The 13344-nt window shown below is 37.7% G+C and overlaps 1 protein-coding gene across 1 annotated transcript; it reads left to right on the top strand.

The window, feature by feature from the left end:
- Nucleotides 1–11173: 11173 nt before the first annotated feature.
- LOC147440372 (AP2-like ethylene-responsive transcription factor ANT) lies at nt 11174–12278 on the top strand. Its single transcript, XM_086483293.1, has 4 exons — nt 11174–11255; nt 11690–11769; nt 11914–12047; nt 12146–12278. Exons 1-4 carry the CDS (start codon nt 11174–11176, stop codon nt 12276–12278), a joined length of 429 nt encoding a protein of 142 aa, XP_086339419.1.
- Nucleotides 12279–13344: the final 1066 nt, after the last annotated feature.

Genomic DNA, 13344 nt, shown 5'->3' with positions numbered 1-13344 from the left:
GCACAATAAATGCAAGCTAGACATGGAGGTCCATTATTCTAGATCAAGACTCCAACAAGGAGGTCAGAGGGGGCACCATGGAGAATGGTCTCCATAGGCTCCATGCTATTCTTTAGTGACTAGCCTACACTTTGATAGGTGATTCATTACATTACATATTTGAATTCTTTTTGTGAACAAATAATTGGAGGCCTACCAGACGTTGGGAGTAATCATGAAAATGTACTAGTACTTATGGGAAGCAACATAAAGAGGCTATTTAGAATCACTCTATGCTTTGAGCGGCTATGGTTTTGGAGTTGGTTCACATCAACCTTTGAGCACTTACACAAAAGCCATCCTTGATGGGATGCTGTTTACTTCATGTTGTTGGTAAATGATCTTATTCGCTTGACGTGGGTGTATTTTTGTCACACAAGTTAGAGGCGCGCAATTAATCTTTTAAAGAGTTGGTGTGATCTTGTGGAGAATAAGAGTAATGAAGCATTGAAGACAATTCAATCAGAGAAAGAGTGTGAATTTACCCTTAAAGAGTTCATCTACTTTGTTGCGGACCATGGCATCAAGCGGGAGATTGCAAATACAAAATCTCCCTCATAGAATGGGGGTATAGATATGAGAAATTGACAATGGTTAAGATGGTGCAAACTATGCTTGAGCATCAAAAACATTTGAAGTCTTTGTGGGTGCAGGAAATTGTGATGAGAGTTTACACTATAAACCAATCTCCAACTCTATTTTAGATATTTGGGAGTGATGCATACATGCACAAGATTAAGAAGCAAAGTGAGAATTTAGATTGAATCAAGTCCAATCGAATGTTCCTTCTCAACTACAAAAAACATTTTAAGGGATATCAACTATAGGATCTAATGAGGAAGGATGTTGTCACTTGAGCCTTGATTGTGTCTTCCACAAGCATATTCCTTCAGTGGGGGATTTTTTTGCTAAGTCTTTTATGAAAACCTTTGATTTTTTTATACTTGAAGATCTCAATGATGATGTTATTCTTGAGATCAGTGAAACCCCTCCTTCAATTTCTATCCCTGAGGCATTGGAGAAGAATGCACCCATTTCATGTTGTGCACATGATAAAGTTTTCTCACCTTAGTGCAAAGGTAGATCAAAGTGTACCAATAACTCCCTCTTCTAGTGACAAGTCTAGCAAGTCATTGAGATGGCTATTGGAGAGTTTGCAAGATAGTATCTTTAGATTTACACCAGGTTGGCATGACCCTGATACAACACAATGTTCTCAACAAATTTTAAATTACTGTGAGAGATGGGACCAGGTAAAAATATCCTTTGACAACTGAGGAGGCGCTTTTACAACAAAACTAAAAGTTGGTCATGTAGAAAGAGCTTGACACATCAAGAAGATCAATACTTGGGAGTTGGCTCCTCTGCCTACCAAACAAAAGCTGATTGGTTTTGAATGGGTCTACAAGGTGAAGTACAAATTTTGATGGTTCTTTAAATAAGCGCAAGGCATGGCTCACTACCTAGGGCTTCTTTCATAGACATTCGTGGAGTATCAACAAGACATTTGCGCAAGGTCTGTAAGAATGATGACCATTCAGAAAGTTCTTGCACTTGCTACCTTGTTTGAGGCTTCCTCATGTAGGAAGAACATCATCCTTGACCTTGCTTGAAAGAATCAATTCATAATATGATTTCTACATTCTTTCAAGGTTTTTGGAGACTCTTTCTTGGATTTAGAAATTATCCACCATAATAGAGCTATATTCTCGATGTACATAGAAACATGGAGAAGCTTTGAAGATTCCATACATTTCTCATCGCCAATATTAGCATCAATTAAAGGATGAGAGTAAAAACCTTATATGTATTGCAAATATTTCCATCATAGGAGAGAAAGGTTATGCTCTTTCCTTCTAGGAGAGAAAGGTTGTCATAGACATGGTGTCGACAACGGCAAGACCTTTGTACAAGATTGTTACAATGATGACCAATCGAAAAAAAATGCGCTTGCTACCTTGTTTGAGGCTTCTTCATGTAGTAAGAACATCATCCTTGACCTCACTTGAAAGAAATCCCTTCATAATATCAATTCTACATTCTTTCTAGGTTTCTGCCCTTGTATTTAGAAATTATCCTCCCTTAGAGAGCTATATTCTAAAGGTACATAGAAACATGGAAAATCTTTGAAGATTCCATATATTTTTCATCATCAATATCAACATCAAATTGAGGGATGAGACTAAAAACCTTATCTGTATTGCAAAAAGTTCCATCATAGGAGGGAAAGATTTTTCTCTTTCCGTTTGTTTGAGCTTCTTCAAGTGGTAAGCTCTTTTCCAAGCAACATGAGAGCAATAATTATCTTTGTGTTTATGCTTCTTCAAATGTTTATGTCTCCTCAAAGATGCTTCACCTTTGGAATCCTTTGACTTTAAAGATGAGCCTCTATTACCTTGGTGACTTGCAATTGAAACCAACCCATTAGCCTTTCTTGTAATCTATGTCGTCCAACCTCAACCTCACTTTGGGCGGCATTTTGAAATAATTTAATTCCATATTGGTCCCATAAAAGTATTTTGGAGTCCATAATGTTTTGCTTAAGCATTTTTGTGTCATCACTCTTCTGCCCCAAGTAGGCTATTTCGTATTCAAGAAGTGAGATGCACACAATTTATTCCAAATGGCAGAGGTTGTATGCAAACCTCTGAGGTTATTTATGCTCCTAAGTGTGGTTTTTGACTTATGTTTATGCATAAGGAATGCAAGCTAGGCATGGAGGTTCATTATTCTAGATCAAGACTGCAACAAGGAGATCAGAGGGGGCACCATGGATAATGGTCTCCATAGGCTCCATGCTCATTCTTTAGTGACTAGCCTACACTTTGAGAGGTGATTCATTACATTACATGTTCGAAAATTTAAATTCCTTTTTTGAACAAATAATTGGAGGCTTACCAGATGTTGCAAGTAAGCATGAAAAATACTAGTATTTATGGCAAGCAACATAGAGAGGCTATTTAGAATCACTCTATGCTTTGAGCTGCTATGGTTTTGGAGTTGGTTCACAACAACCTTTGAGGACCTATGCAAACGCCATCCTTGGTGGGAAGCTCTTCACTTCATGTTGTTGGTAAATGATCTTAGTCGCTTGACTTGGGTATATTTCTGTAGCAAAGGCAAGAGGCACACAATTAATCTTTCAAAGAGTTTGTGTGATCTTGTGGAGAAGAAGAACAATGAAGCATTGAAGATAATTCAATTAAAGAAAGAGTGTCAATTTACCCTTAAAGAGTAAATCTAGTTTGTTGCGGACCATGGCATCAAGCGGGAGATTGCAAATACAAAATCTCCCTTATAGAATGGGGGTTTAGATAGGAGGAATATGACAATGGTTGAGATGGTGCAAACTATGCTTGAGCATATAAAAAATTTGAAGTCTTTGTGGGTGTAGGAAATTGCGATGAGAGTTTACACTATAAACCAAGCTCCAACTCTATTTTAGATATTTGGAAGTGATGCATACATCCACAAGATGAAGAAGCAAAGGGTAAATTTTGACTGAATCTAGTCCAATCAAATGTTCCTTCTAAGCTACAATAGACTTTTTAAGGGATATCAAGTATAGGATCTAATGAGGAAGGATGTTGTCAACTTGAGCCTTGATTTCGTCTTCTACAAGAATATTCCTTCAGTGGGGGATTTTTCTGCTAAGTCTTTCATGAAAACCTTTGATTTTTTTTACTTGAAGATCTCAATGATGATGTTATTCTTGAGATCAATGAAACCCCTCCTTCAGTTCCTATCCCTGAGGCACTGGAGAAGAATGCACCCATTTCATGTTGTGCACATGACCTTAGTGCAAAGGTAGATCAGAGTATACCAATAACTCCCTCTTCTAGCTGTGAGAAGTGTAACAAGTCATTGAAGCAACAAGTTCCTGCTCAGCTACTATCAACTATAGGATCTAATGAGAAATGATGTTGTCAACTTAAGCCTTGATTTCGTCTTCCACAAGCATCTTCCTTCAGTGGGGGATTTTTTTGCTAAGTCTTTCATGAAAACCTTTGATATTTTTTACTTGAAGATCTCAATGATGATGTTATTCTTGAGATCAATGAAACCCCTCCTTCAGTTCCTATCCCTGAGGCACTGGAGAAGAATTCATCCATTTCATGTTGTGCACATCACCTTAGTGCAAAGGTAGATCAAAGTGTACCAATAACTTCCTCTTCTAGATGTGACAAGTCTAACAAATCATTGAATGGGCTATTCGAGACTTTGCAAGGTAGTATCTTTAGATTTACACTAGATCGGCATGCTCCTTATACAACACAATGTTCTCAACAATGTCAAATTACTATGAGAGATGGGACCAAGGAAAAATATCCTTTGACAATTTGGGAGGCGCTTTTACAACAAAACTAAAATTTGGTCATGTAGAAAGAGCTTGGCACATCAACAAGATCAATACTTGGGAGTTGGCTCCTCTGCCTATCAAACAAAAGGTGACTGGTTTTGAACGGGTCTACAAGACCAAGTACAAATTCTTATGGTTCTTTAAATAAGCACAAGGCATGACTCACTACCAAGGGCTTCTTTCATAGACATGGTGTGGACTATAACAAGATATTTGCACAAGGTTTGTAGGAATGATGAGCTTTTAAAAAGTTATTGCACTTGCTACCTTGTTTGAGTCTTCTTCATGTAGGAAGAACATCATCCTTGACTTCGCTTGAAAGAATCAATTCATAATATAAATTCTACATTCTTTTAAGGTTTTTGGAGTCTCTTCCTTGGATTTAATAATTATCCACCATAATAGAGCTATATTCCAAAGGTACATAGAAACATGGAAAAGCTTTGAAGATTCCATAAATTTCTCATCACCAATATTAGCATCAAATTGAAGGATTAGAGTAAAAACCTTATATGTATTGAAAAAATTCCCATCATAGGAGAGAAAGATTTTGCTCTTTCCTTCTTTTTTTTTATCTTTTTCAAGTGGTAAGCTCTTCCAAGCAACATGACAACAATGATTTTCTTTGTGCTTATGCTTCTTCAAACATTGTGACGGAGGATTGATGACTCTCCTTACCCTCTATGTGGAAGATCTTGTTATTAGAGCTAACCATGTTGAGCACATCAAGAGTAATATGGAGATCTTGGCTAAGGAGTTTGCGATGATAGATGTCCTCTTGCTTAACTACTCTCAACGATTGGAGATATAAAATACCAATAGGAATTCTTTCTCTCTCATCAATGCTATGTCCAAGATATGCTGAAACTATTTGGTATGAGTGAGTGTAAGCCTATCTCATCTCATAGGATCCCAACTAGAAGCTATCACAATCTGACTCCTCCGATATAGTAGATGCTAGAAGTTCCTTGAAACTGGTTGGTTCTCTTGTTTAGGTACTTAACAGCCAATTTGATGTACTTAGTCTCTTGCCTGGTTTTTAGCTCATTCATGCAAAGAATCACCAAGCCAAATATGAAGCAAGATCTTTGGGCTTAGCTATATTTAAAGCAATCAAAATCAATAATCATTTTCTATGTTGCCAGAGGTGAGACCTCTAAGATTGTCTTTGAGGATTGAGTGATTTAGACTAGGGTCAACAATGGTCAAGGGAAAAGATCCTTTGACAATTAACACTAGGTTGGTAACCTAACAGGACAAAAAAGTGTCCTTTCAGAGTTTTGAAAAAAACCTCCAAAACCATAGTAGATCCACTCATTTTGTAAAATCCTTTCATGAGGTTATAGTTCAAGGCCTACTACACATGGAAAAAATAAGAAACTTGTAAAATTTCTCATCTTTTGGTCACACCAAGCCTCCAAAGTTGATGGACCAGTGCATTTTCATCAAAACAGTAATTTCTTACGTTTTGTTGCATAAAAATAAGATTAGGGATTTTTGTAGGACTTGAGATAAATTCCCTAGTTAACTTCAATGGGTTGGTGATTAGAACATATGATTGCTTCTCACTCACTATTTTTTGTTTTTCCAAAATAAATAGGTACAAAAAAGTTGAATTTTTACCATTCTGCAAACCTATCATCAAAGTTTCTATAGCCACGCTCAATACAAATAATATATGCATGTTTTCTTAGTTCCCTATTTTCCTTTATGTTCATAAGGAGCCATGGAGCATGTCAAAAGAATAATACATCTCTTACCAAGGGGAATCTTGGGGACAAAGATGAAGTGCTAAATACAGCAAACATGAAAAAACTGGGTTCAACATTATGAGTTGTAGAATCCCATAGAAACTATTCAATATCTAGCGAAATTTGATCCTTATGACTAGATATGGTTACTACCTACAAAATGCATGTAGTTGTCACAAGAAACGAACAATATTGAAAAAGCTATACTTGATATACTAGAATGTTTAGTTTTCTTCTATAATTGAAAAAATCAACCATCGTTGTATACTATGCAAAATAGGGTATTAGGTGCCCCAAAACTCAAGGAATATTAGCTTTATGTTACAATATGCGACATAGAAAATAAAAAATGCATTTGGATATCATGAAATCCACCAAAAAAATCATAGAAGGGCTAAAATTGGCTAAAAAACAGGATTTGACAATTTTTGTAATTTGGTCATAACTTACAACTTTAATATTTATTTCTCCCTAGAAGCATCAGGACATGTTGAGGACTACTAAAGATAGTTCTCTAGCATTATAGACCTCACAAAAATGAATTCTAGAGTGGTATAGTTGCAAAAAGTTGAAAAAAGCCAAAAACAGGACCCGTTTTTTCACACAGTTTAGGTTGTGAAATGTTGTGCAAGGACAAGGTTAAAGATGGAATTGATATTCCAAAAAAATGTCGAGTTTTTTTCAGCTCATGAGACAACTTTCTAGATAGATAGCACCTCAAAATCCATTTTGAAACTCTTGACATAATTCAAGGAAAATGGTCACTTAACAAGACATAAAAGTGTCCCAGGACATAAAAGTGTCCCATTACCAACCTAGTGTTAAGGAGAGGGTTTCACAACCAAAGTGAAAGTTTTCCATGTAGAAGGACGTTGACTACATCAAGAAGATCAATACGTGGGAGTTGTCACTTTTGCCTACCAAACAAAAGGTGTTTGGTGTCGAATGGGTCGACAATTATACCAAGGACAAATTTGATGGTTCTTTGAATAAGCACAAGGTAGGACTCTCTACCAAGGGCTTCTGTCATAGACATGGTGTCGACAACGGCAAGAGCTTTGTACAAGGATTGTTACAATGATGACCATCCGAACAAAAATGCACTTTCTACCTTGTTTGAAGCTTCTTCATGTAGTAAGAACATCATCCTTGGCCTCACTTGAAAGAAATCGCTTCATAATATTAATTCTACATTCTAGGTTTTTGCCCTTGTATTTAAAAATTATCCTCCCTTAGAGAGCTATATTCTAGATATATATAGAAACATGGCAAAGCTCTGAAGATTCCATAAATTTTTCACCATCAATATCAACATCAAATTGTGGGATGAGACTAAAAACCTTATCTGTATTGTAAAAAGTTCCATCATAGGAGGGAAAGGTAATGCTTTTTCCTTTTCTTTGAGCTTCTTCAAGTGGTAAGCTCTTTTCCAAGCAACATGAGAACAAGAATTTTCTTTATGCTTATGCTTCTTCAAAAAAAATTGTCTCCTCAAAGATGATTACCTTTGGAATCCGTTGAATTTGAAGACGAGCCTCTATTAGCTTGGTGACTTGCAACTCAAACCAACCCACTAGCCTTTTTTGTAATCTATGTCCACCAACCTCAAACTCACTTTTGGAGGTATTTTAAAATAATTTAATTCCATCTTGGTTCCATAAAAATATTTTGGAGTCCATAATGATTTCCTTATGCATTTTTGTGTCATCACTCTTTTGCCCCAAGTAGGCTAATTCCTATTCAAGAAGGGAGATGCATAAAATTTATTCCGGATGTGGAGGTTGTATGCAAACCTCTGAGGTTATTTATGCTCCAAAGTGTAGTTTTTGACTTATCTTTATGCACAATGAATGCAAGCTAGAGATGGAGGTCCATTATTCTATATCAAGACTCCAACAAGGAGGTCAGAGGGGGCACCATGGAGAATCGTCTTCATAGGCTCCATGCTATTCTTTAGTGACTAGCCTACACTTTGATAGGTGATTCATTACATTACATGTTTGAAAGTTTAAATTCGTTTTGTGAACAAATAATTAGAGGCTTACTAGTTGTTGGGAGTAAGCATGAAAAAAATACTAGTACTTATGGGAAGCAACATAAAGAGCTATTTAGAATCACTCTATGCTTTGAGCTTCTATGGTTTTGGAGTTGGTTCACATCAACCTTTGAGCACCTATGCAAACACCCTCCTTGGTGGCAAGCTCTTTACTTCATGTTGTTGGTAAATGATCTTAGTCGCTTGACGTGGGTATATTTTTGTCGCACAAGTTAGAGGCGTGCAATTAATCTTTTAAAGAGTTGGTGAGAGCTTGTGGAGAAGAAGACTATAAAGCATTGAAGATAATTCAATCAGAGAAAGAGTGTGAATTTACCTTTAAAGAGTTCATCTAGTTTGTTGCCGACCATGGCATCAAGAGGGGGATTGCAAATACAAAATCTCCCTCATAAAAGGGGGTATAGATAGGAGGAATATGACAATGGTTGAGATGGTGCAAACTATGCTTGAGTATCAAAAAAATTTGAAGTCTTTGTCGGTGCAAGAAATTGCAATGAGAGTTTACACTATAAACCAATATCCAACTATATTTTAGATATTTGGGAGTGATGGATACATCCACAAGATAAAGAAGCAAAGAGAGAATTTTGACTGAATCAAGTCCAATCAAATGTTCCTGCTCAACTACAATAGACTTTTTAAGGGATGTCAACTATAGGATCTAATGAGGAAGGATGTTGTCACTTGAGCCTTGAGTTCGTCTTCCACAAGCATATTCCTTCAATGGGGGATTTTTTTGCTAAGTCTTTTATGAAAACCTTTGATTATTTTATACTTGAATATCTCAATGATGATGTTATTCTTGAGATCAATGAAACCCCTGCTTCAATTTCAATCACTGAGGCACTGGAGAAGAATGTACCCAATTCATCTTGCGCACATGATAAAGTTTTTAGATTGGGGTGGAGAAATGATCGTTGACTAGATGTTACATTTTTTCTTTTGGATCAACGGGAGAAATTTCATGTAGTACTGAAAAATACCCTACACATTGCTAATTATTATCCAGATAGGTAAAGTATAGAGCTTCCTGCAATGCTACATGTGTGTTAGTGTGGTTACATAGGCTACTTCTGAATACCCTACACATTCCTTATTATCCACATAGGTAAAGTATAGAGCTGCTTGCAATGCTACAAGTGTGTTAGTGTGGTTACATAGGCTACTTCTTAAGATTGGCATGCTACATCATAGGACCACAATCTACTCTGACAACTAGTGTTTTGTAGCAATTGCAAGGAACCCTCTTCCTCATGCGGAGACCAAACATATAGAGATTTAGTACCATTATGTTCATGACAAGACCAAGGATGACAGATCGAATCAACTATTACTATGTTTGTGAGAAATGAAGAGATGGATCTATTCAACTAGAGTATGTTTAGATGTCTAGCAACCCTATTCACCAAATCTCGACCATATACAACATAATCCTCTCATGCTAGCTCCCATGGATTGGTTTTTCAAGATCCCTTAGCTTTAGAAAGTTGTTTGTGACAAAAAATACAAGATCTTAAGAGTCAAATACCACCATCATGGTCGATTTCCAAATGCCAAAGTTGTCGCCATTCAATTTCGTGGTAAATGATGAAAGTGTAGGTATCTTGACTAGTTTATTAATTATGTTGGGTAGAATTGGGACTAGTCTTAACACTCTGCATTGGGGTGGGTGCTTCATCATGAACTTTCTCTCATCGCACTTCTCCATCATGGACCGAGTTCACATCAAAATCACTCAGCTTTAATGTATTAAAGAACTTGGGTATGAGATGATGCTAGGTCAAGTGGTGGATGAAAGAAACCCTTCAATCATCTTACTACATCCAAAATCAACCCTTATTTTCAAATGAGCAAAAAATAGTAGAAAATTGCAAATCATCTCCTTAAACTTGCATAGTCAACAATGTGACTCAACAGCATGTTGTGTCTTTAATACGATGTCAAAGGTGCAGTGCAAAAGGGGGAATAATTTGGTGATGATCTCAGGCCTAGCAGCAAAAATAAATAAATTATTGCGAGATTGAGTAGCAAATGGAAAACCTACTGCTAATAAAACGTGATAACTCACTAAAGTGATATATTGTCCACATTTGATGAGCAAAACTATATAGAACTATAAAATTTCACCCTAGGAAACTTTGGAGACAAAGGTCCCACCTCAAGGTAGCCTATCAGGTGGGCAACACTATGAAATGCATCACCAAAAAAGTATGTCTAGCTTACATAAGATTGAGCACAACCACAAAATAGCCCCCATTCACTAAAGATAACATGACTATAAAACTCTCACATAAAAACTTATTATGAGGTCACTCAATGCTTGATGGGAAATCTTTAGTGTAAAGAGGTAGCATTGATTAATGCTCATTATAGTAAAACTAGCGGGGTTTCTTGCTCGTGATACTTTGAAGATTTGTATGTTTTTTCTCTATAGCTAACCATTGAGTAATTCTCTTTCTTCATCACTACTTTGAATTTCCTATTTGTGATTACTCTTGCATTGTTTGCATTTAACTCGACTTATGGTAGTGGTATCTTGATTATTGTGTTGTAAAGAAGGTAGAAACTAGGAAGAGTCATAGTCACTTTTGATACATGCATTTACTCACACTTCACCATGAAAAAAAGAAGCCTTCATAAATTCAAGATGATTGCTTCTTTACATGGCAAGCCAAATTCAAAGGATAATTCATAAAGAGAAACATAAGAATATATGAAGCATAGTAAACACAAGTCAACAGGACATAATCTACACCTAGGATGTTTATAGCATTGCTTGAATCCTAATAAGAGCAAGCCCTAGGCCTCATTGCATCACTCAATTTAGGTACAAGTGCACCTCTTCACCTATTACTCCATGAATGCCAAGGCCCATCATATAAACTGTTGTTGTCCGAATGAACCAAATTGAGTAGGTAGATGTGAACACTTGTTGATTTTTAGAGCTAATTCTCTTACTTGCATACGATGATGAGCAGGCGAGGTGGAAAAGGAAAATGGGTAGCCCGTGCCAGGTTTGGAAAGAAAGAGTACTACTTGGGAAGTTTCGGTAAGGCTTTCAATTCTGCAATCACAAGAAGATTTAGAGATATTCTCATGTAGGAAACCGGAGTCTTTTTCAGTGTTTTTCATACCATGCATAACATCATGAGCGTCTACTCGAGAGGCATCACATACCTAGCTAGGTACGATTAAGGGCAGGGGACCCCCCCCCCCCCCCCACCGGGCTGGTGGGTCCCTGCCCCCAATCGTACCTAGCTAGGTATGCGGTGCCTCCCTCACAAAAACTCATGATGTTAAGTCACAACGTGGGAATTATTGTGAGAATTTTCCTGAAACTTCTTGTGTTAATTAATGAGCTCGTAACACTGAGAAAAAGAAAGTTGCACCACTCGATTTTCTTAAAAATCCCAGAAAATGACTATACATACGCAAAGAAATGAATGCTGACATGCTCCTCATTAATGTTTTGTCATAATGCAGACACAGAAGAAGAAGCTGCCCAACAATATGACATTGCCATAATCCACCAGAAAGGCTCGGATGCACCGACAAACTGCGATGTTAGCAGATATGATGTGAACAAGATACGTTCAAGCCCTTCAATTCCCAAGATCACTAAAGATACGCCATTGGAGACGTACCTTAAATCCCGCTCTGAGAATGATCCTGGCTTAAATCCCAATCAACATTCATCTTGTTTACAGACAGGGAGCAGATTTGAACTGGACCCCGCTAGAGCTAGCATCTCTTTGCGATCCACAATACAACCAGGGGGCAGTCACGAGCATGAGGTTGCCCGGGCTAAACGTTCGGTACTCAATTGTGCAGTTGGTGACGGAGGCTATGGTTTATCATTACCTCAGTTCAGATGAGTTAACATTCATCTTGTCTACAGACAGGAAGCAGATTTGCACTGGCCAGTCATGAGCATGAGGTTGGCCGGGCTGAACGTTCTGGCTTTGTGAGTAATGAGGATGAGGTTGCCCTGGGGCAGAATGCAGTACTCAATTGTACAGTTGGTGACGGAGGCTATATTGGTTCACTCATTACCTCAGTTCAGATGAGTTAATTGGAGCATCTTTTGCAGCAAGAAATTCTTTCCAGAACCAAGAACTAGAGGCCTATTTTACCTGTCGAACTGATTTCTAATATGGATGCTAAGATTCTTTGGCCGTTGCATCGCTTGTGACGGGTTATTAATTTTCTTTTGAACAGTGTTAGAAATTGAGGTATCCATGTTAATTTTCTGCAACTACTTTCTCTTGGTTTGACGATACTGACTTGAGTCAGACAGAGGACATAGATTAAGAGAATTGCTTCTTAATGCCCTGATCATCGAGCATGTGAGAAAACTAAAAAAACCGTCGAGTTAATGATCTATTAGAGCGAAAACTAGACCGACTGCAAGCAGCCCCATTTGAGCCCTCACTGGCTGCGTATCCGTGAACTAGACAAGTCCTTGCAGGAGGAGCAAAAGAGGTTGAGAAAGAATTCATAAGGGCATACAGAATTTGATCTCTTGTTTCCCTACTTACCATCAATATGCATCGTTGTCTACTTAAGCTCTGTATCATCTAGCTCTACTCTTTCGTTCGATCTGGGCATTATTCCAATCTCCAAAGCATCTCCTCCTCCATTCATCATCACCAAGCAGGTTAGCTAGCAAGCAAGCAAGAGAGATCCATAGATTAGGGTGAGGGTCATGATTCACACAAACTATGAAAGAATGGCTAGGCCAATCTGACAGACTGATTGATCATTGTCGTGGTTTGCATGATCAATGAAAATGGATAGACCAAAACCAGAGAACGTGTTGAGGATTCTCTCTCAAATTGAAATTGAATTGGCTTTGTACTCACTGCCAACGTACTCATTGCTGTTTCTAGATCTCTCTGTGTGTTACAAATCATGTAGAGGTCACTTCCATCTGCCATTCTGTGTCTGACAAGCAAACCATCAAGCCCTCCTTGTGCAAGAGCTAACTTCACGATCCCCAAAAATTGTTTCCTTGTGACCTATAGAGCCCTCGACCATACTCTAATTCTTTAGTTCTTTCCTTGGAAAACGATTCTTGACCTTGAGAGAGAGAGAGTGATTTGGCAGGAGGGCTAACACAGGCACTTGTAACCACAATT

Source organism: Adiantum capillus-veneris, chromosome 15 (assembly GCF_014529385.1).
Source record: "Adiantum capillus-veneris isolate H3 chromosome 15, ASM1452938v2, whole genome shotgun sequence".
Classification (NCBI taxonomy): domain Eukaryota; kingdom Viridiplantae; phylum Streptophyta; class Polypodiopsida; order Polypodiales; family Pteridaceae; genus Adiantum; species Adiantum capillus-veneris.
Note: the sequence above shows the minus strand (reverse complement) of the source record. Positions and strands in the feature narration are given on the sequence as shown.